Consider the following 23,394-nt stretch of genomic DNA (forward strand, 5'->3'; position numbering starts at 1 on the left):
TCGGCGCATTCCTGCCCTCTGCGTTGTTCTGCGTGGGGGCCGATAACTCCGCCGGCTGTGATTGGCTCTCCCCGGAGCTGATGTTACACGCTCGTACAGCGAGGCCAGATTCTCCCTGCGCCTGGTTATCATCGCCGACCTCACCGCGCCCTGCCGACACTCGCTGCTCTGCTGACGGGGGACTCCTGCGACCGACACGCTGGGCTCCGGAGAATGTTCCAGAGCTCCGGAAATGCTGAAAGAAAGCAGGAACTTTATGTACAGTATATCCAGTAAATCTTGGGTCTTCTCTGCCTTCTGCAGGCTTGGAGCTTCTTTTCCCGATTTGTCACTTCATTCACCCCCCCCTCTCTAAAGAGGACTTTTAAATGCTTTCATTATTGTTTTTACCTACATTATGTTTTGTTTTTTTCAGTTACAACTGCTAATTGGCAGCAGCTTCTTGGTAGTTTCCATTTCCCTGGTGTTATATCTTGACATGACTCAAGATATAACACCGCTGCTCAGCAGAGTACAGGAGCTGTAGGGAAAGACACCCTGGTCTACCAAGAGCTTGTGTGACCATTTGTTCTTGAACTGGCTGGCTGTAGAGCTCAATGCAGACTTCTACCCAGAGAAGTAATCCGTCAAAAGTTTCTGTGGATGTAGAAGTTCTTGTCCTGCGATGCTTAAGGCGGTTGACCTTCCAATCTCTGAGTTGAATGCTGGCTTGGCAGACGTGACTTTGCTGGTGGGGCTGCTCTATAGGGCTTTCGGCTACTGGGAATCAGACAATACAGCATTTGGAAAGGGGAAAAACAGCGATTTCCCCCTCCCACGTTAAAAGCATATAGCTTTGGTACTGAGATAGGTGGATGGAAGTCAATGTAGCTTCTCTTTTTATTCCAAGGATAGCGACTGGCTAAATGACCGAGGTTGGAATACCCACATTTGACTGTGCACAGTTCTAATTGAGAGTAGATTGAGTTCCTTCCCATTGATCCATTGATGTGTGGGAAAGCATCCTGCCTCTTTAGCTGTTTAATGTCCCAGCAGATCAGTCTGAAATGTAGGCCTAATCATGCTAGCAGGAATGGCATCTGACTGGAGGACTCGAGGTGGCAAGTTTAAATACCAGACAGGACTGCCGTCTACTCGTGACATACTTCACCTGATTTAAAAAAAGAATGACAATAAATGCATAGTATAAATGAATTACGGTATATAAGTCAAGTAGTGGATGCTGAGACAGCTGTCCTACTGGGACCATGCGATTGATTGATAATTATGAGCGTCTTAAGAAACAAATTTAAATAGAAAATAAAGCAAAAATGCGTCCGCACTGATGATGGAGAGCCTGAGCATCATGGGTAATGCAGTTCTGTGCCGTTACTAATTTCCTGGCCTCTGGGAAAGTGAGAGCAAACACTGATCTCTGCAGTGAGTCATTATTTACCGAGGAAGAACTGGAGTTTCACACAGTCCTGGGGGGGAGCTGTGATTATTCAAATACCTTACCCCGGGACCAGCCGCGCACTAATGATTGGAGATGCGCGGGCCTTTAATGTCTCTGTTGTGCAACGGGAGCACACGCTGTGCTGCTGTCTTAATCCCCCTCGTTTTGCAGTCCCGTCACCGAGCAGTCCTTTAAAACATTTAGAAATCTTCTTGCTTGAATGGTTATCTTTTGCTTTTCGATGCCGAAGACATTGCGGTCGGTTGATAAAGCAGTTAAATCTAGCGATTAGCGTGTGTTTAGGGGCTGCCGTCCTTAAAGATTACGCCTGCCTGTGTTCTGTCTTCTTCCCCCACTTTTATTTCGAACTGCCAATGAAAATGAAAATAGCCTACATTTTAGTAAAGTCCTTAAACCATAGGAGTTTATTGCGCCAATTACATTTTGAAGTTTTAGACCATGGAAGAGCTGTCTTTTCAATATTAATTCTTAATTTATGACTTGTATGAAAGACTGCGTATTTCATAATTAACTGTGCACATTATGCTTAAGTTTGTATGAGCAGGAGGCCAGAGTACATTAATGTATGTCAAAGATTTTGTAACTGTATAACCAATAAATTATCTGTTACCTTGACTAATGGCTTTATGGAAATTATCAGCCGAGCATCATTTTAGTGTAATTCTGTAAAACATTTTTTAAAAAGCCTCAAGTGTGTGGTTTTGATGGTGATGATTATTCTTGATTTATTGGAGTACATTTCATTATGCATTATTTGTGTGAAGTGCTATGTCAATCAAATGAAAGATGCTATTGACTCTGATTTAATCAAACGGTTTCCTCTGTGTTTTCTAGAGTGAGATGCTTTGATATTTTATTCACTAATATTAGTGTTCTGTCTGTAGTATGTAGCCGGTAGAATAGATGGCTTATTTAGAGTGTGTGGACTGGTAGTTTATAACGGGTAGAATAATACCTACAGTATGTGGACTGGTAATGTGTAGCAGCTAGAATAACACTTGCAGTTTGTAGCCTGGTCGTGTGTAGCAGGTAAAACAAGACTTTATGCGCCATGTTGCAGTTTGACAGAAATGAGAAAGAAGGGATATCATTTAGCTACACCCTCCTAAGAGACTAGTTTTCAGCTAATGGTCAACAGGAGCGAATGGCCATCTGTTCGCATTTGTCCTGTTACCTGCAGTACCACGAGGAAGCCTGTCTCTAGGTAGGCCTGTGCTCTGGACTCGATTTTCAAAGCCGGTCTTGGGGCCAAGGGTTTGCCAGTGCAGTAAAGGTGATGTGGAGCCGTTAATCTCGTGGTTGGCATGTTTGTTGAGTTTGAGACTGATGGTGATTGTGGAGATGTGCTCTACCCCCTCTGTGCTCTTTTACTCTGTGGGGTATGGAGGGTACGTGCCCTTCAGCTGTGCCTGTACCTGTACCTGCCAGGACAGTGAAGAGGAGAGGCCCGCTCTCACAAACCTGAGCCACCTGTAGTCTGTCACCTGGGCACCAGGCCCATAGCTCCTCCTCTCGACCTGGCCTTATCAGAAAGGGCTTTGTCCTGGTCTTCTGTTGAAGCTCTCCCTGTCTCTTTCTATCTCCTTTTCTCTCACACACTCTTTCTCTCTCTCACACACACACACACACACACACACACACACACACACACACACACACCGCTGGAGGAGGAGGGGGGGGGTGTATGGTCTTGTTATTCAGTGTGGTGAATTGATTGGCCAGATCAGAGGAGGCCCAGGATCAAAGCGAGGGGTTTGCAGTGCGGGCAGACGCAGAGAGCCGAAGGGCTTAACGCCGCACTCAGACGGACCGAGCCGGCCGCCCTCGCCCTCCGCTTTATTAATCTCTCACATCTGCTAAATTCCTCCCTCCCGTGGCTCGTACAGGGAGGAGTGTTTTCGCATGGTCGGGGGCTGGATCCTCCGTTCAAAAGCAAGCAGAGAATGTGCATCCTTGGCCAGCCCTGCTGATCGTCCACTGCCCTTTTCCAGCTCATTGAGGCTGCTTTCGGTGGGCCGCGAGGCATGCCGGAGATTACGTTTTAATCCAAGTGCTGGGATTATAGTGTTGTGTTTTCTTTTTTTTTTTCTCTTTTTAATTCCCTCTTCTGTTAACATGGTACCATCTTCCTGTAGTGGTTAGAAGCTGAGAAGCTGAGATGCGCTGGCTAGCTGAGGGTGTTTGACGGTGTGTTTGAGTGGCAGCGCGCTGTATGGATTAGCCCGCTCGCGTTCGCGGTTCTGAAAGACGGGCTGTCAGCGCTGACCTTGATAAGCTTGTTCGTCATGTGCTGGCAGGACGTCCGGCCTGATAACACTGCCACACATCACACGCTGACGTCCTGTTTTGGTGACAGAGCGGGGACCGTGTCCCTGCGCTCGGCGGTGCTGAATGTCCTCAGTTTTGAGGAATATCCTGTTTTCTGGGCACTCGGTCAGGGATGACAGGGAAGAGTGAATCACCTGTCCCGGTATCAGTGATAGTACTTGCATTCCTGAGCTGTGTGTGTGTCAGAGTACTTTTATGAGAAAGGGCGTGTGTGTATGACTATTATGATAATGTGTTTGTGTGTACGTGAGAGAGAACATTTGAGAAATAGAGGTTGTGAGTAAATTCATATGTTACATACATGTGAGTGTGTGTGTGTGAGATTTACATGTGTGTGAGTGAGTGTGAGTGAGTGTGAGTGTGAGTGAGTGAGTGTGAGTGAGTGTGAGTGAGTGTGAGTGAGTGTGAGTGAGTGTGAGTGAGTGTGAGTGAGTGAGTGAGTGAGTGAGTGAGTGAGTGAGTGAGTGAGTGAGTGAGTGAGTGAGTGAGTGAGTGAGTGAGTGAGTGAGTGAGTGAGTGAGTGAGTGAGTGAGTGAGTGAGTGAGTGAGTGAGTGAGTGAGTGAGTGAGTGAGTGAGTGAGTGAGTGAGTGAGTGAGTTTTACATGTGTGAGAGTGTGTGAGAGTGTGTGAGAGGAAGAAGCAGGGGATGCAGCTGCTCTCTTGGTTCTTCCTTCCTCTGGGATCCTGCTAGAGGACAAACGGATCGCTATGGTTACGTCACAGTGAGTCACGCTACTGCAAGCAGCCGGGCTCTGATTGGCTGAGATCTGCTTCCTCTGTACTGAAACTCAAGACTTAATCATTACATAGGGCCTGTTCTCTCTAACATCGATCATTAATTTTTAGATTCTCATACCGAAGAATTGCTTATTCTTCTTTTTTAACTGCGGTTATTTTAAGTATTATTTCAGCTGATGGCCCCCTACAGCCAGACTGGTGGAAATGAGTGTTGTGTGAGATCTGGGACGTGGGGGAAAGGAAAGAGGCTCCATTCTGTCTTTAATGGACATGGGAAGGGTTTGCTGTAATGAAGGCTTCAGGAGGTCACTGGAAATGCGCGGCCAATTCAGATCTTGAAGCCCCCTGTTATCGGGTGACCAGTTGCAGGTTAATCCATTTCTCTGGCATTTGTCACCGTGTCCGTTTGCAGCCTGGACCTGTGGTTAATTGTGGATGTAATGGCAGTTGTTTAGTTGTTAGGCTAGTTGCTATTGCGGAGTCTCATCTCTGGAGTGGTGCAGTCATCCCCTGCAGGGTTTGACAGAGCTTAGAGTGTGTTACCTGGGAGGTCGCTTCCAGGCATATCATTCCCATCATGCACCTGAAGCACCTGCATGTTCTCAGCTGTATACACAATGCTGTGGTTCAGAGGCAAGGAACCCTGCACAACTGCAACATCCCCTGCCCTGCACTGGCACAGCCAGGGGGTGAGGGGCCGGGTGCCCGGCCTCTCTCCTGGAGGGCTTTGTCCAGCTGAGCCCCTCTCTCCTGGTGGTGCCTAGTGTCTTGCTGCTCACGGCTGGCTAGAGAGGGGGACAAGAGGCAGTGTACCGAGAGGTTTTAGGGCCCGGGAACAGAAACAACTCCAGGTGTAGAGGCTCAATCGTGTCCCAGAACCAGCTGCAGCAGATCTCTGCTCTTCTCCGACCCGCTGCCTGATGATTTATCTGCTTAATATGGATTCAGGGCCTCTGCCTGCATGCATCTATAGTGGTTTCAGAGTGGTGTGTGCGTGTGTGTGTGTGTACGCAGTGCATACAGGTAAATTGCAAGATGCGTTTCCGTTGTTGCAGTTAAAAGGTGTGCGCTCTCATTTTGATAATTAACAGGAGCGCTTCGAATGCCCTCCTGATCATTTCATCCAGAAAGACTTTGTGCCACTGCCAGCGTTTCATCTGTCATTAAACATAAAGACCGCTCCAGTGAGGAGCACTGTACGCATGATGGGGAGAGAGGGAGGGAGGGTAGGGGGAGCGTGTTCATATCACTTTAAGCGCAATATAAGCGGAATTAAATCGCCGACATCAACAAAGCCTCTGTGTGCAAACGGGTCTGGCGTGTTAACGAGGGAAGTGTCAGAGCCTCGCAAACCGGGAAATGATCCGGTCCGCTCAAACCTGCACACACGCGTTTTACATTCAGAGGGCTTTGCTCGCTTCCATTATTTGTTATGAATCTCACTGTACATTTACATTACATTTACATTTTTGTCATTTGGCAGACGCTTTTAATCCAAAGCGACTTACAAGTGCATAGGTTCTACCACAAGTCAAAGCATCACATCCAGAATTAGGAAAACTGTAGCGGTTAAACCTTTACATTGATTAAATTACAGTTGTATCTACTGTTTCCCCTGTTCATGGGGAATGGTTAAGCTTCAGAGCTGGGATGGAGCGCACAAGTGTTTACACGTGACGGGTTACGTGACCGAAGTATGGATTCATGCTTTTTATCGGCGCTGATCCTGATAGGCTTGCTCGTGCGATCGTAGCGATTTCCCCTGGAATAGTGCACTGCTGCAGCTACACCACCGGCACAAGTTGCCTGAGAATATAACTTCTTCCACACAGCCCCTTGCTGCATTCTCTCCGTGCTGTTACATTAACCACACACACACACACACATACACACACACACACACAGACATACACACCTACACACACACATACATACATACGTACATACATACATACATCCACACACACACACACACACACACACACACACACACACACACGCACACACACACGCAGAGCGCCTCCGGTGCGGTGTGTACCCCCGTATGTTTGAAACGTCCCGGCAGGGCGAGGGTTAACTCCGACACGGCAGTTCGTACTGCAGCTGGCCGCGCGCGGGTACAGTAGAGCCCCCCACGCTGGAGGGAGAACTGCAGAACCCACTCCGATCTCCGCTACCTCTGAGCCAGAGGGGCTCTACTCCACTTTTAACAAGGAGAGGGAGGGAGAGAGAGAGAGGGAGAGAGGGGAGGGGAGGACTCTGTAGCACCGAGACCCCATCGCACCACTTCTCTACGTACTCCTACGGCACGACTCCCCCAAAACTCCCAGCCCCTCTCTCTACTCCTCTCTGGGGCTGTCCGAGCTGCACGTTAGCGTCGGTTTGTGAAGTAGCACGGGGCGCTACGGCTAAGCCCGCTCCTGCAGAGAGCCGGTCCGGACGCAAGCAGGGGGGAGATGCCGTCGTCTATGTTTCTCTGACCAGCTCGGGTGAAACGCTGTAAGTATCGGCGCTCTATTTATAGCCGCTTGACTTCTGCTGCCCAGCTGTAACTGATGAAGATGATGCTCTGTGCTGCGCCAGCACTATTTTAGCAAAAAGAAAAAAGGGGGAAAAACACTCAGTGTGGAGTGTTGTGTTGGTTTTTATTTGTTGTATTCTTTTTCAGCTTTTCTGCCTTAGCGTAGTGGTTGCGGTGTGTTGCCGGTGTTTTAAAGCACTGGTCCCACAAGCTTACATGCCGCATGTTGCTGTAAGGCTTCGAGCAGGGACCGTTGTACATTTGCTGCAATAGCAGCGTATACGTAGTGTAGTAATAGTCGGTGAACTCTCGGGATCTCCCTGCGGAGACGTGATTTTGTCAGCGTTCGGGTATCGCCGCGAGTTCTCGGTGCCTGTCAGCAGTCTTCGGCACGTCGTTTTCGAATCTCGAAGCGGTCGCTCGTCGCCTCTTTCTCTTTCTCCTGCTCCTGCACGAGTAACCTGAGGTTGAGCACACTGACAGGTTTTGTCTCTTCCCCGGCTAGCCCACCGTTTGCTTGTGTCTGTTCTAAAGTGGCAAAGTGCTGCTGTGAAGTTGTTTCTTGGCGACTCTGCAACCAATAAACTCTCATCCAGCAGCTATAATTGTTCCAGCTACGCTAAACGGTTTGATCAGCAATTTCGTATTCCATGTTCCTTTTCATCGCATTGATCCATAAAGGCATCGGACTCTAGTGTTGGGTCTGATTTCAGACATCGATTTCTCCCCGCTATTGTTAAGTTGCTTAATTAATTTGTTTTTAACAGTGGCTACATTCTGTAACACTATGGAACAGGCAATAGCCTAATATGCTAATATGCAGCAACAAAGTTCCACTGAAGTGCACTTCTTCCTGCCCTGTGCTGGGTGTTTTCTTTTGAATTTGGGCACCTGGTAGCTGTACAGGAAGTGAAGTCATTTAAGTTGCGTCATTTCCTGTTCATGCGAGCAAGTATGAATGGCAACACCAACTTGAAACAACCCCAAATAAGCCTGCTTTGAACTTCTGTTCAGTTGCGCCGTCAACTGAACAGGTTTGAAGCAGGTTTGTGCACTTTACACTTTATGAGAGAAGCATGTTCTGTCCATGCTCTGGCCTTTGTCAGGACCCAGAAAAGCACAGATAATCACGCCGCTTTGCTGAAGTCCAGTATTTCTGTCTATTTCCTGTTTACTCGGATCACTTCTCCCTGGAGGTGGAGAAACGTGAGCGTATTCTCGACTGCAGCTTGCTGCTTTGTTTACCTTGCTGACTAGAGTTCTTAACCATTGGAGGAAACACAAACCATCAAGTGTATTAGGAAAAAGAAAAACGGTTAAAGGGTAGGAGTATTAGGTGGATTGTGGGGGTGGGGTGTGGGCGGTGACCATCTTCAGAAATGGGATTCTCTCCTTCCATTCTGTGCCCTTGGGGGCTTTCGGCCATGTTGAGCGTGGAGATAATTTCAGAGACGGGCCTCTCCGTTTACACTCTCCTGCTGTTCGGCTGATTGCGCTTCATTACTGAAGTCTTTTACAGTTATAAAAAGTTTAATTACAGATACTGAGAGCCATTTATAGATGGCCCGCTGTCTCCCAGAGTAAAGGAATAATGAATTGCATAGTCATCAATTGTAGTAAAAAAAATGCCACCCCCCATCCAACAAAATGATTAATTAATATGAAAGAAATTGTAGTGATGGGCTTGAAAGCCATTAACAGATGAGCCAATGCTTAGAGACGGGTATGCTCAGTTGTGGATAATTTGAATAGGGTGACAGCTTGCGAGGAGCACCTGTACAAAGAGGGCTGTGTGTTTCTCGTTTTTGCGTTTTTTACGTCGCTTGGGTGATTTTTACTCTGCCCACTGAAACCCTCCGTTTGCACCTTGCTCTTCTGTCTCCGCGCCTCCTCGTTTTCTGGGCCCTTTGAAGCCGTCAGGTTGGATGACGGCGGTTCCCCGAAACAAAGACGCCCTTTAATAGCGTCTGGAGGCCCTGGCGCGCTCCATGACCACCCCTGCCTCTCTGTGTCCAGCACAGGGGCTCTGGCTGGGTCCGGGGCCAGGATAAATGTGAATGTATCTATACATGGATATCTCGGGCCGATAAATGGGCTCATTGTTCGACGGCGTTTTGGCATGGCCGTTGGATAAGCCACTTTTGTGCGGGCCGTTCTTCTCCGCGCAGATAAAAAAACAAAAACAAAAGGCCGAAAAGGAGACATTGTTTTATTTTCTCTGTGCGCGTCTTGTCTCGGCCTTGGCCGTGTGGCGGAACCGCGCACGCGGTCGCCGTTTAATCTTGTGACTCTGAATGATGCGTGTTTGCGCAGAGCCTCGCAGCCAATGCGCAGGGCGAGTCTGTCGGCTCGGGCCTGGGCCCTCAGGAGGGCTGCTCTCCCCTGCGCTCACCTTCACTGCTCTCTGTGGAGGAAAGACGTTCAGACTGCCCCTCCTCCCGCTGCCTGCACGGTTAACCGTGACCGGGAGAATGTGGTTAGCAGCCACCCCCCCCCCCCCAGCACTTCCCAACCGAAGCCACCGTAGATGGCAGAGGCTGCAGGTTGAACGAGTCTTCCGTGCAGTTGAGCAGGAAAGGCGTTTGAGAGGGGCATCCATCTTTTCCCCGTTTCGTCTCTCAGGTTCAGAACGGGTGTTCATTCTAGGAAAACGGCCTCAACTGGATTACGGTGAAATGAGTTCTGTGCAGATGGCCTCTTCAAGGACGTGTTCTGCTGATGGCCATTGGCTTGATCCATCACGTCATAAGACTCGGTTTAATTTGGTTCAGCTTCTTCGAAACCAGTTCAGTCCCTGATTCACCCTTCGCTAGCGCTCACACACCCAGCTCCTTTTCAGTTTGTGTCGCTTCATTAACCGGATGATGTCATTTCAGACAAGTTAAGCGGTGTTGATGATGTCAGCAGGGCTCTCATGCCTATCTGGGAAAGAAAAAGGAGGTAAATTAAATTGGGCCTGTGCTATAAAACGTGGGCAAGTCACCGTGGTAGCGGTCTTTATGACCTCAGGCCGGAGGGACGGCAGCAAGAGGCGGAACATTCCAGAAATATGTGGGCATCTCAACTAGGGTTCCATTTCATCTAAAATGTAAAAAAAAAATGCAATCGTGCAAACGGAAGATGGAATTCATTGCAGACTAGCGGTCAAATTTAAATCAATTATTCAGACCGGACATGTATGTTGAGACCACAAACCGGTGCTGTACACATAATTTGAAAACCAGACACCCGGTCCTAAACCGGGAATCTGGCAACCCTACCCTGGAGCGGGAAGGGGAAGTGGAGAATGGGGCTTTGTGTCCCCGCTGTGTGTGACCCTGGCCCGACCAGGGGCCAGGTGAGTGTTTGCACAGGTGTGTCCTGCTAGAGTTAGGGGTCACAGGGCCCTGCACAGCCTGAAGCCCACAGTGTGTTTATGTGGCCCTGAGCCTTCTCTGCTCCCTGGGAACCTCTTACACAGCCCGAGGCTTATCACTGCAAAAGCTGCAACACTAGCTGCTGTAAGTACTGAAGTATGTGTTTTTGCATGGTGGGAGTGGAAGAACAATATGTCGAAAGCCTATGAGATATACTTATGAGATTCAGCAGGAATCATGTACCTTTTTTTATTGGCTTTCAAATTTGGTTGTAAAAACGACCCGGAATTCGTAAATTCTGACAAAATGCCGCAGAGCGTATCGCCTCAACGTTTTTGCAGCGAAGATCAGCTTAAGGCGCAAGCGTAAATCCTTTTCGGGAAGCATTTCGGAGGAGTTTGCTGGGTTTGTGGTTTTTTTTTTGCCGCGCGTTCACATTCAGAACGGGCGTCTCGGAAGGAGAAACTCCCGAAGTGAGCTGTCTGAGCTGCGCGAGTCTTATTATAACTTCAGTTACGCTCAGTTACGCTACGAGCCTGGGCTGTAATCAGTGGCGTACGGGGGAGAGGCGCCGGTGGATCGGGGCTGGTGGGTGAAAGATTGCAGTCATGGATGGGGTGGGGGGGCGGGGGACACAGCAGGTTGGCTTGTGCGATAGGTTTGTGTCGCCTGCAGCTTCTTATGTTTTATGATGTGCTCATTGTGCACAAGACAAATTCCCTCCGGGGCAATCAGCTTAATTCATTCATTCATTAGCTAGTCATTATCATTGCAAATTGAGTAAGGCCCAGGCCAGCGCACCCCCCTCCCCCCCCCCCCCCGCCCGAGTGGCAGACCTGGCCTCGGACTCCCAGGACTGAGAATGCCACTGCTGTTTTGTTTTTTTTTACACTGCAGGCTTTTCTGTGAGGAAGCTGCCTTTGTTGTAAATTGGGCTTTCGCTGGCAGATCTTATTGAAGCCACTTTTACTGAAGGCTCCCATGCTGTGGAGCTCCCAAGCGCTGCTCTTGTGAAACTAAATAATTCTGAGAGTTTCAAACCGCAGGAAAGTAGTAGCGGTCGTGTGCATTTCACCACAAGGTGAATTTTTGATGATTATAATGTGGAAAACCTCCCGCGATCCACAAACGTTTCAACAGCATTTTGCCACTGGCTGATCAGTAGAACCAGTGTGTGGTTTACTCTCTGAGTTACTGATGAATAGGGCTGGGTAGTATAGCCATCGTGGTACATTAAATAGCTTTTTTTAGCGCAGTAAGAACTTTCTCTGGCAGGTAGCGGTAGTTTTCATTCCTTATTTTTGTCTTTAATCATACTTGATACGGCAACACATCTCCAAACTTCAGAAAAACATCACTTGTATTGATTCAATTTCTATTATTCTATTCTATTCAACTTGCCTATTAGTTTTGAAAAACACACATCGCTTTTGTTTTCACTCTTTATCCTAGTCATGTTTTTATCTACCACATGGAAACAGCATGGCTGTTGCTGTCATATAAACATTGAAAAGATACAAATGTCGTTTTTTTTTACCCCCGGAAGCCTTTGACTTTGGCTCAGAAAACTGGAGGTGTGCTAGCGCATCAGGTGTGATTCAATAAAAAAAGAATTGTAACATCGCATGCCGGAGATAGTTGTGACTGCGCTCACTGAATGAGTCGTTATATCGCAATGGCTATATCGCCCAGCCCCACCAAAGAAGCAGCCAAACTGCTTGGTCAGGTTAATGTTTCACACAGCTGTGCGTGGGGGCCCCCGCTCTGCCTGAGAGGTGTGGGCAGGGCTGTGCTGTTCAGGGACGGCACGCCTCATTCCACCGCACACGCTCGTTTCCTCTGTGTGAAGGAGCGATGGTGGTGATGTAACCTCCTGCCCCATGACAGAGCATCCCCCTCATTTACGGAGCCATTTTTTCAGGGAAATTGTGAACCCACTGTTCCTTGGAAAACCTAGGCAGGGCTGGAATTTGCTTGTTTGCCTGCGCCTGTGTTTTAAGATGCCTCCGGCACTCCAGAAGTTTCTGTGTTCGTTCCGCCGGTGGGACGACGCGGAGCGGAGACGGGGATTGGGCAGCAGGAAGGCGTATGTGGCCATAAAGGCGTGTTTATAGAGGGGTTTGTGGGCCCCCTTTGGCCCCTCCTCCTCAGAGCTGGTTTGTTTGGGCCCTGGCTCTTGTTTGGCCAGTACATTATTGTAGGCAGTCTGCCTCATACCCGGGTTACCCCTGCGGGGACTTGGCACTTTCCGGACTGCAATAAAGGCGTCCCTCTCTCCCTGTGTACAGGTGTCTCATTAAAGGCAAACACACAGGCCATGCCAGGAAGAGCATGGCCATCCCCTCAGCCGCAAGCTCAGACATTTCTGAGAAACCCTCCGTTTAGAAGTGATTCACTATTGTCAGCCGTGTGTGTGTGTGTGTGTGTGTGTGTGTGTGTGTGTGTGTGTGTGTGTGTGTGTGTGTGTGTGTGTGTGTGTGTGTGTGTGTGTGTGTGTGTGTGTGTGTGTGTGTGCATTTGTATGTGCATGGCTTTTCAGCAATTTTGGCAAGGACTCCCTTGTACGAGAGATGTAAATCTCAATGAAACTATTTCCTGGTAAAAGAAAAAAATAATTTTTGCTTGTTTTTTTTTTTTTGTCCAGGTTTAAATGGTTGCTTTTCTTGGGGGTCCTTGGTTCTTGGTGAGGTCCTTGTGAGAACCTAACATAAATGATGTTTGTTTTGAAATGAAAGTGTATGGGTAAGGAATGCGGGCAGAATTTCATTCGGTTGCCCTGCCGTTACCCTTGTTTTGGGCTACAAATCACCTGTGTGGGATTCTGGCAGAGACCCACATTATCTGTTAATATCCGATGCTCTCAGTGTCACAGAACGTCTGGATCACACGCTCTGTACACACACATCCTTCCACGCAGGACCGCGCAGTTCTAAAGGTCTTCAGAGTACAGCGGACCTCAGTGACCTCTGGGCACGCTTGATACAGGGGGGGTTGGGTTTCCCGAAACGGGTCAGCTCTGCCTGCACACTGACCCGGCTGACCGTGGGAGACGCGGTCAGGCCGCGGTTGTGTGGCGGTCACGGTGTGGATGATACCCACACATGGATATTAATACTGAATCGCTAAGGGATACAGGGGTTGAATGCAGGGTCAGAGGTGTAAGCTTGGTGTGGGTGGAATCCACCACCACTCTCTCGTCGCAGTAGGGCGTGGGCATTGGGAATGAAAACCCTTGGTCATTATCACGTTTTATAGCACGGGTTATGTTACGCTGTAATATTTTACACTTGAGCAAATGTCATATTTAAATGCTTATACAGTGGGGATAACTGCAGGTCAGTGCCAGTATAAAAACCACTCCCATGGTATTTTCACCGGGATTACCGGAATCATCCGTCCAACCCCAATAAAACAAGTTTCTGCAGTTACATTTCCTCATTTCCTCAAGTCTTCTCGCTTCTAAACAGTCTTATGCCTACACTGGTCTGGACTGGTCATCAGAAAATGAGTGAGAAAATATTAGGCCAATTTTGCAGACATAGATTAAGCCAATCCTCGAATAAATTCCATTTTGAATGGAGACTCTCCGTACAAAACTCTGGTTAGGCCAGGCTTTAAGCCTGTGTCTGAAACCGGCCCAGAGACCGCTGACCTCCATGCCCCAGACCCAGGCCCTCTCCCTGGGCTGCTGCGGCTGTGTTTGAGTGCTCCTGGCCCGGCCCGAAGACGCACACTCTGGGGCTCTTAATAAAATGAGCAGCATTAGGATGCAGGGAGCAGTAGCATTAAATGTAAATGATGTCATGTCTGGAGTAGCGCCGCGTTAGACTAACATCTTCAGAGTGCCGCTCTCTGCCCCGCTGTTATTTTAAGCTCCAGGTGAGGGGGGACGGGCGTGAGTGGACTGGCTGAGAGGAGCGCACCAGGCTGACTTTGGCAGCGCTGGAGTTTGCGTTTTGCATTGCCGGCCCTGCGATAATGCCGGAGGGCAGCGTGTCCTGACCTTTCTCCTACTGCTGCTCACTTGACAGATTTACGCAATCCCGTGGCACAACACTCTCCAGCCAGAGACGCGCTGACGTCCATGAGACGTGTCAACAGTAGGCCTGAACATTCTTTCAGGTTTTTGATTGAGCAATATTTACAGCGTGTATTTTGGCTTTTATGAATGAGGTTTCTTCATTGAAATCTGACTTGTGTTTTTTTATTATTTCTTTATTTATTTTATGTAATATTTTTTAAAGATTCTTCACATGGCACACCTGACCTGGCCTGACGGCACACCGGTTGGGAAACGCTGCTGTCAGGGATGTCTCGGCCCTGCTGTTACTCTGTGACCATTACTCCGTAACATTCAGCCTCTCCATAGCTGCTGTGCTCCGGCTATAAGTATAAGTATAAGTATAAGCGTGGTGGCAGTGTTTTAGCGAGCTCTTCTCTCTGTGGAGGAAGCTGGGAGCCCTCTCGCCCCTCTGACGCGTGTGAAGCCGCGTGTTGAGACGCCGAACAGCCCTCCTGCGCGGAGACGGAGACGGGACGGGGATTGACAGTGTTCACCTAAACTGAACCGCAGCTGAAGTGGGCCGTGAGCGCTATTTATAGCCGCCTGCGCTCGGAAATAATCTGGATATCCTCCGCGCCGCGGCGCGAATGGCGGAGACTCTCCGTTTCGTTAAATTCGACCGCGCCTGACCTCCGCCCAGCCTAACCGGCCGCTAACCGGCCTAAACCGAGTGGATATAAACACGACCCGGGCTTTTATTTGACCCGGTTTCATGACCTTTTACATCAAAGCCTCGTCTGGGTAAACGTCTCTCTCGTCTAAAAATAAATCGCACGAACGTGAGCGATTTCGGGCTCTGCCGAGCGGCCCGGGTTTGGAGCGCTGGTTCCTGTCGAAGGGTGTCAGGGCGTGCGTTCGACACTGTAGAGGCAGCGCGTAACTGCGTTACTGTGGGATCTGTTCCTCTGTGATTCTGATGATCTATTAAAAAGAAGAATAACAGGTGACCCTTCAGGCGGCTCTGGTTCCCCTTCACCGAGCGCCTCTCTTCGTCCTCTGGCCATCCTGTACTCTGCGCAACTTCTCAAGGACCAGCAGCACTTTTTCTGAGGAACAGTGGATTTGAGCTGGTGAATGTCGTGCTACAGTCACAAGTTTCTAGAGCTCTCTACCCATCACAAACAGGGCCTGTGGTCCATGGCCCACTGCTTATTGGCCACATCTGCTCTGTTCTGACAGTCAGGTCCTTAGGTTTAGGGAGCTTTTAACAAGATGATGTTTTGTTTCTAAGATATCTGGACAGGATGTTAGATACTATTTAGCTTTTAGGCAAACTAGGCAGTAGGTACACTTGGGGGTAGGAAAAGGCGAGCATTGCTGGGCTGAATGCCCTGTTCTGGCCATTACCTTATGTTATGTTAAAATGTAAATGGTTGTGTGTGATGTGTTGTAAGTTTGTGGTGGTATTAGCAGCAGTCCTGACGATGCTTCCTCTTGTTTTCGCAGAGTGCGGCGATGGAGGAGACTGTGATTTGGGAACAGCACACAGTGACTCTTCACAGGGTAAGTGTGTCCTCTCCTCTCTCTGGGGCGGGACGCCGCGTGTTCGCGTGAGGGGGATGGAGCGCGCGGCGGGTCGTTGTGATCCTCGCCCCCCCGGCGGACGGCGGCGTGTCGCGGCGTGGCTCAGCCAGGCCCACAGCGCCCCAGGCTGGCGTGTGACAGAGCGCACATCTCACCATCCCCTCCGCAAATCGCGCTAATTAGCTTCTCCCACGGCCGGACGGGAGATTTATGCGTGTGACATTTTCCCCGGATCATTCCGGAGTCCTTCGACTGAGATGCGTTTTCTCATGTGTGTTAGATATGCCTTTTTTCCACATTAATGTCAGTGAAGGTTTCTTTTTCAGCCCTATGTTAAAACAATGTCTGTCATGTCCACAGGAAAAGTAAACTCAACTGTGGCCCTTTGTTTGTCTTCAGTGTGGGGAGAGGACATGATTAAAGGTGTAAGGGAGGAGAGGTTAAGGGAATGGAAGGGTGACATCGTGCATTCATGATGACATCACAAATGAGCATGATGACATCACAAATTTCTCGCAAGTTGAAAAATTATGTAAAAATAAACCATACCTCGGTTCTGTCATGAAATCAGAAACTTTCTGCCTTACTAGGCCCCTTAATAACACTCTTATTTTTTGCTCTTTCATCCTCAGTGAATCATGAAATGAGTTTCCTGGGTACCACCTTACAGTGCGATTTGGCTAATGGGTTATGAATTACCAAGTCCTATAGGCAGTTTAAGGCTAAAAGGCCTGGTCCATATCTGAGGTCAGTAGGAAGCATTAGGAAGCGTTTACGCTTAACGTCACCCAAGGATACCTGCCGTTGCCAGGTAACTGTATGGACCCTATTCTACCGGTGATCTAATTGGAGGCGGCTTTATCGGAGTTCAGACGAAATCCCGGCGAGGTGTGATTTTAAACCCTCGCCCCGCGGCCCTAAGATCATTCCATCACGAGGGGAGCCCCGCCCCCCGAGGGGGGGGAGCCGTCCCAAAGCGAATTCCGTCGCCGCCCTTTCCCCCAGACGTGCAATTAATTTCGCGCGCGCGGGAAACGTGTAATTTCCGTGATGGTGTTTGCTGTTCGCGGAGAGAAAACAGCCATTAGGCGGCAGACGGTGGGACTTGTTGTACGGACCACCCAGACTCATCCGTGCGCCCCTCTCCCCGCGCCCCTCTCCGGGCTCCGCTGCCCGCCTGGCCCATCTGCCAGGACCGGTGCGCTCCGCGTCGGAGTGCGGAACGCGCCGGAACTCCTGTGGGCACCGGGCCGCAGGGCTCCGCTCCCTCTGGGGGCAAATGTGGCAGCTCCTCCCATAAGGCCAAATGGGGCTCTCACTTTGGTGCAGTGGACACTTATTTTATTATTATTATTATTATGTACTTTATTTAAACTCGATACATCATAGGTCGAGACATTAACATTTAATTGACAGACCTCTTTTTGTGATGGTCGAGTAGTGAACAAAAATACACAACAAAAATAAATAGACAAAGTGCATGAAATACATTGACACAGTGACTACATGGTAGAGGAGGTTTCAGAAGGTTGAGTGTGGATCTCATTCTGTACCCTTTGCGTTGCGAGACCACAAATGTATGATTATAATGTTAACTAAGCGTTCTAATGCTGATGTAACAAACACGACTGCTTGAGTTCGATCACGCTGACTTAAACATTTTGAAAAAACATTCAGAAAAATCTACTCTTCATAGGGTTTAGGGTGAAAGTGGATTTATTCAGTGACCTCTGGATTCATGTGTGTTGAAGGGGCATTATAGGAAAGGTCACAAACTCTAGTGTGGGTGGATTTCAGCTGAATGCATGAAACCACTGGTAGATTAAATTCCATTCCTCTACCTGTCTATGTGTGAGGACATAGGTAAGTCGTAATTACAATGTTGATAAAAATAAGTGCTGCTATTTACTTTGCTTTAATTTATTTTCCAGGGGATATTAAAGCAATTACATAGAAATAATGAATAATTCTCTCAGGCGGTGGGAGGCTGTGTCGTGAGGGTGTGAAGTACAGTGTTTCTCAGGGAAAGGTCACCTTAGATTTACCCTTGTGTGCATCTGCATTTTCTGTACAGCAGCAAACCTGCATGGCCATGCATACATATCCTCACACACTCTGCTCACAGGGGAATGTGTAGGATACACGTGCACACACACACACACACACACACACACACACACACACACACACATTCATGCATGTTTATACACACACACACATGCATGCTTATATACGCGCACGCACGCACGCACGCACGCACACACACACACACACACACATTCATGCATGTTTATACACACACACACATGCATGCTTATATACGCGCACGCACGCACGCACACACACACACACACGCATGCTTGCATGCATGCTTATACACAAGCACACACACACACGCACTTGCACACACACAGGGGCATAACTGGGCCTGGGTGAGGGTTTAGGCTGAAGAATGGTCTTTTTTTTCCCCCACATTAATGTTTTCATATAATTTAATTGAGGATCCATTTTATGGTTTAAATGCTGTGTCTGTACATATGCCTCTAGATTAGGCTTATATTAAAGACCATTAATTTGACTCCTGAATGAAGTGTAACTGATGCTTTCACTAAAGAATGAAATTAAATATAGGCTTTAGAGATGGGCATAAAAACAGAGGACATGACCTCTGTCTCTTCGATGGTAGTTACAGCCACACACACACACACACACACACACACTCTCTCATGCACACAGTCTCCATCTCCCCTCTTTCTCACTCTCACACACACACACAAAAACACACACATACACCCTCTCTCATGCACACACGCGAACACACACACTTTTCTTATTTTAGAAGCCCATCCATTATGCCGCACACACAGGTTGGTGCAGTCTTCCCTGTGCCAGTGTCCCTGTCTGCGGGGGGGCCACACAGCTGCTGGCTCCCTGCTCCGTCCTCCATCCTCACTGTCCCCGTGTGCCCCCTGCCACCCCCACCCCCACCCCCACCCCTCTGCAGGCTCCAGGGTTCGGCTTCGGAATTGCCATTTCGGGCGGCCGGGACAACCCTCATTTTCAGAGCGGGGAGACCTCCATCGTCATCTCCGATGTGCTGAAGGGCGGCCCAGCAGAGGGACTACTGCAGTAAGTGTGATTAGTAATGGCGATGACCACAATGATAACCGCAATTAATACTGTTAATTAATAGTTGCAGTTTATTACCATTGCCACCATGATTATTTATGGTAAAACCTATTTCAGTCTCATTTTCACCTGCAAGCAATTTTTCCCACACAGGGAAGAAACTGTTTTGAAGTGGGTTGTAGCTGACAACACAAATTCTTCATAAACATGAGCATATGTGGTATACTGAGTGAGCATGTGTGATTATTATCTCTGAGGTTAACTTGGATGCCACTCTTTCTTGCTTGCTCGCTGTCTCTCTCGCTCATTCTCTCTATCTCTCTCTCCTGGCCTCCCTCTCTCTCTCTGAGTGTGCACATGGGCTGTTTAATCCCTTCTTTGTTTGTGTAGAGAGCTAGACCAGGATTGCTTACCTGCAGGAGACTGATTCACACCAGTCTTCTGAACCTCTGGCCAGCTGTGCCCACACCTACTCAGCTGACCTTTGCCCCCCTGTACCCTTTGACCCCATAACCCCCTGGCACACACAGACTTCCTGAGTCTTCTGACAGAGCGGAGGTTAGCAGAGGGATCTGGTTTTAATCTTCATTTTTATCTGAATTTCGCAGTGAAAATGACCGTGTCGTGATGGTCAACGCCGTCTCCATGGATAACGTGGAACACGCGTATGCCGTGCAGCAGCTTCGGAAAAGCGGGAAAAACGCTAAAATTGTAAGTACCCCTCCCCCCCCCACCTCCCCGACTGGCCGACTGACTGGCCAACCAATCCGAGAGCAGCCGCTTGCAGGCTGCCACCCGTTTAACCTACCTCCCCCCCTGTAGATAACACCCATCTAATTTATGACCAATTACGGTTTTTAAGAGTCTTCAGCTGAAGACCAGAACTTGGGCCGTGGCAGAAAGCGAGCGTCGGATAGTAAATGTGCCCGGAGCGTGGGGACCGGATGGCGGAGTGAGGGGTGGAGGGTGTTTTATCTGTAATTTTTCATACGGAGGCCATGCTGCAGATGGGAGTGAGGCAGAGAAGGTGAGCGTCATTAATCTTCAGCGGGCCAGCAGCAGCCACTGTTGCAAGGGTGTCCTCTGCATTGGAGACCAACCCCCCCCCCCCACCCCCCACCCCCGGGGCGTGCAGTCGTAAGCAGTAGTCTGGGGGTGGGGGGTGGGGGTATATAAAATGCTTATTGACGTTGAATCGGTGCGCATCATCAGGAATGACCTTACCTCTGCTTTCACCACCAACCCCTGGTGGATCTTCAGTTAACGCTGAGGTGGAACAAAACCAGAAGGGCCAATGGCACCTAAGGATAGAAGCCCTCCCCACACACACACACACACACACACACACACACACTCCATAGGGCCCCCATGCATTCACGCACTGCTAGCTCAAGCCCTTCAGCCTCCTCTTCCAGTGGAAAAATACAGTTATTCTACCTGTCTGTGAACAGGCACATATCTTTATAGAGTCATGCCAAGTGTGATTTGTTTAATTAACTTCTAATAATGTAATGGAGGCACATTAAATCAGATTTAAGCAGGGCTTGTGAGTGTTTAACATAAGACAATGGTGACAGCAGGCCGTTCAGCTCGGTAATGCTCACCTTTTCCTCCCACTAAAGTGTGCTTACTGCTTCATTTGCCTAAAGGTGAAATGGTAACTAGCACCATGTCAACCCTGGTCTTAAACCCCCTCTTATGTATTGGAGCGGTACCATTAAAGTGTACCAACTGCTTAGTTTGCCGAAAGGTTAAATAGTATCTAGCACTGTGTCAAGCCTGGTCTTAAACCCCCTGTTATTGGAGTTGTGTTGATGTTGTGTTGATGTGAGCGATGGTAAAGCGTAAGTGTGGCTGGGTTGATGGTAAAGTGTAAGTGTAGCCTGGTTGATGGTAAAGTGTAAGTGTAGCTGGGTTGATGGTAAAGTGTAAGTGTAGCTGGGTTGATGGTAAAGTGTAAGTGTAGCGGTGTTGATGTTAGCGACGGCGGCGGTGGAGCATTAGCTGCAGCGGTGTTGATGTTAGCGGCGGCGGCGGTGGAGCATTAGCTGTAGCGGTGTTGATGTTAGCGGCGGCGGCGGTGGAGCATTAGCTGCAGCGGTGTTGATGTTAGCGGCGGCGGCGGTGGAGCATTAGCTGCAGCGGTGTTGATGTTAGCAACGGCGGCGGTAGAGCATTAGCTGCAGCGGTGTTGATGTTAGCGGCGGTAGAGCATTAGCTGCAGCGGTGTTGATGTTAGCGACGGCGGCGGTAGAGCATTAGCTGCAGCGGTGTTGATGTTAGCGGCGGTAGAGCATTAGCTGCAGCGGTGTTGATGTTAGCGACGGCGGCGGTAGAGCATTAGCTGCAGCGGTCTTCACGTGAACGTCTCCCCCCTGCAGACGATCCGGCGGAAGCGTAAGGTGCAGATCCCCGTGTCGCGGCCGGGCGAGCGGGAGACCATGTCGGAGCACGAGGACGAGGACAGCTACGAGGAGGAGGAGGCGGAGGCGCACAGCGGGCCCAGCGCCTGCAGCGGGGCGGGGGCCGCCTGCCGAAGGAGGAGCGAGCGCGGGGCCGCCCGGAGAGACCGCAGCACCTCCCGTGACCGCAGCCTCTCTCCCCGCTCCGACCGCCGCTCCGTCACCTCCAACCTGCCGGCCCGCCCCGCCAAGGTCACCCTCGTCAAGTCCCGCAAGAATGAAGGTGGGCACCACAAACTCGGGGCCGTAGTCCTACACGGGGACATCTGGGCCTCTCTCGCACACACACTCTCTCTCTCTCTCTCTCTCCATCTCCCCCTCTCTTTCTCTCTCTCACACACACACACACACACACACACACACACACACATATACACCCTCTCTCTCATGCACACACACTCTCTCCCCATCTCCCCCTCTCTTTTTGACTCACACACAAACACACATACACCCTGTCTCTCATGCACACACACTCTCTCTCCATGTCCCCCTCTCTTTTTCAAACACACACACACACACACATATACACCCTCTCTCTCATGCACACACACTCTCTCTCCATCTCCCCCTCTCTTTTTCACTCACACACACACACACACACACACACACACACACACTCACAGAAAGTATCAGTCTTATACGTACCGATGTCGTTCTGAGCTACTTTACTCCTGTGCTCTACATGCATGGAATGGAAAGGATATGTCACGGATGGGCGAGTGATGTTGAGCGATGATGAATGTGGCGTAGTTGTTTTGCCCACTTTGGTTACCAAGTCAAGGTTAAGTCCTCCGTCCCAGCGGGGGGGGGAAGTGCAGGCACTCGCCTCACGTGGAAAACGGTGATAAATCGATGCTCAGACTCAGGATCGTTTATTTGTATACATCCTGCAGCCTGTTTAACCGAGCGAGCTGTACAGGTGAGCACCGTGTGAGTGAGTGAAGGATAGCCTGTCCCTGTGCGGTGACCCTGCTGCTCAGCAGTGTGGTCTCTAGAGAGACACACACACACACACACACTCACTCACACTCACCCGCATACACACACACACACACACACACACACTCACTCGCGCGCGCACACACACACACACACACACACACACACACATACACACACGCACACACACACACACTCGCATACACACACGCACACACACACACACACACACACACCAGGTATCCCATGACAAAGACAAGCGTCTTCCACTTCTATCAAAAATGTGATTGTGTCCACAAAATGGAGGACTGGAGTAGGTGGCAGTGCATCCCTACTGTAAAATCCAGCTGTGACCAGCTCGAAATGCCAGATACCAACTGTTTCAAAACATAGCTTGAGCTGGTCAAACCATGTTGAGTATGGAGCTGGTTGAACCAGTTAACCAGCTACCAGCTGTTTCAAAACCTAGCTCCAGCTGTTCTTTTCAGCAGGGGTGGCGTGTGAAATGTGCAGTAGCCTCATGGTTCTTTATGACTGCAGATGGTAGTAATTGTACATGCTTTACCATGCTCCGGGAGGGGCTTTTAGCCAGGAGAGGCAGGTGTCCAGGACAGTCTGAGGTAAGCACGGCGTAGAGTGGCCCTCTCTCCCTCCAGCCAACAGGAAAGTGGTGTGAATTTATGGCCCGGAGCGTTGCTCCCTGTCCCAGCAGTTTGCTGAAACTCCTGTGCGTGGAGAGAGAAATGATCTGGGGCAATCCCTGCGTTTACTGCCCGCCTGGGCCAGCCCTTTATTCTCCGCTGCTCCAATCGCGTGGCTCATCGCTGACAGGCCTTCGTAAACACGATTAGATGTGCTTCAGGCTGTTGGGCCTGTC

General features: G+C 49.5%; 1 protein-coding gene across 8 annotated transcripts in view; it reads left to right on the forward strand.

Moving 5' to 3' along the window:
* LOC133112123 (tight junction protein ZO-1-like) overlaps positions 1-23,394 on the forward strand; it is a 64,100-nt gene that overhangs the window by 10,380 nt on the left and 30,326 nt on the right. For all 8 annotated transcript variants that reach the window (XM_061222829.1, XM_061222833.1, XM_061222834.1 and 5 more), the window contains exons 2-5: positions 15,910-15,966; positions 18,992-19,116; positions 19,725-19,827; positions 21,498-21,801. In XM_061222829.1, coding sequence (XP_061078813.1) covers positions 15,910-15,966; positions 18,992-19,116; positions 19,725-19,827; positions 21,498-21,801 — 589 coding nt within the window. The remainder of the gene's footprint in view (positions 1-15,909; positions 15,967-18,991; positions 19,117-19,724; positions 19,828-21,497; positions 21,802-23,394) is intronic.

The sequence above is a fragment of the Conger conger genome, chromosome 15, assembly GCF_963514075.1.
Source record: "Conger conger chromosome 15, fConCon1.1, whole genome shotgun sequence".
NCBI lineage: Eukaryota > Metazoa > Chordata > Actinopteri > Anguilliformes > Congridae > Conger > Conger conger.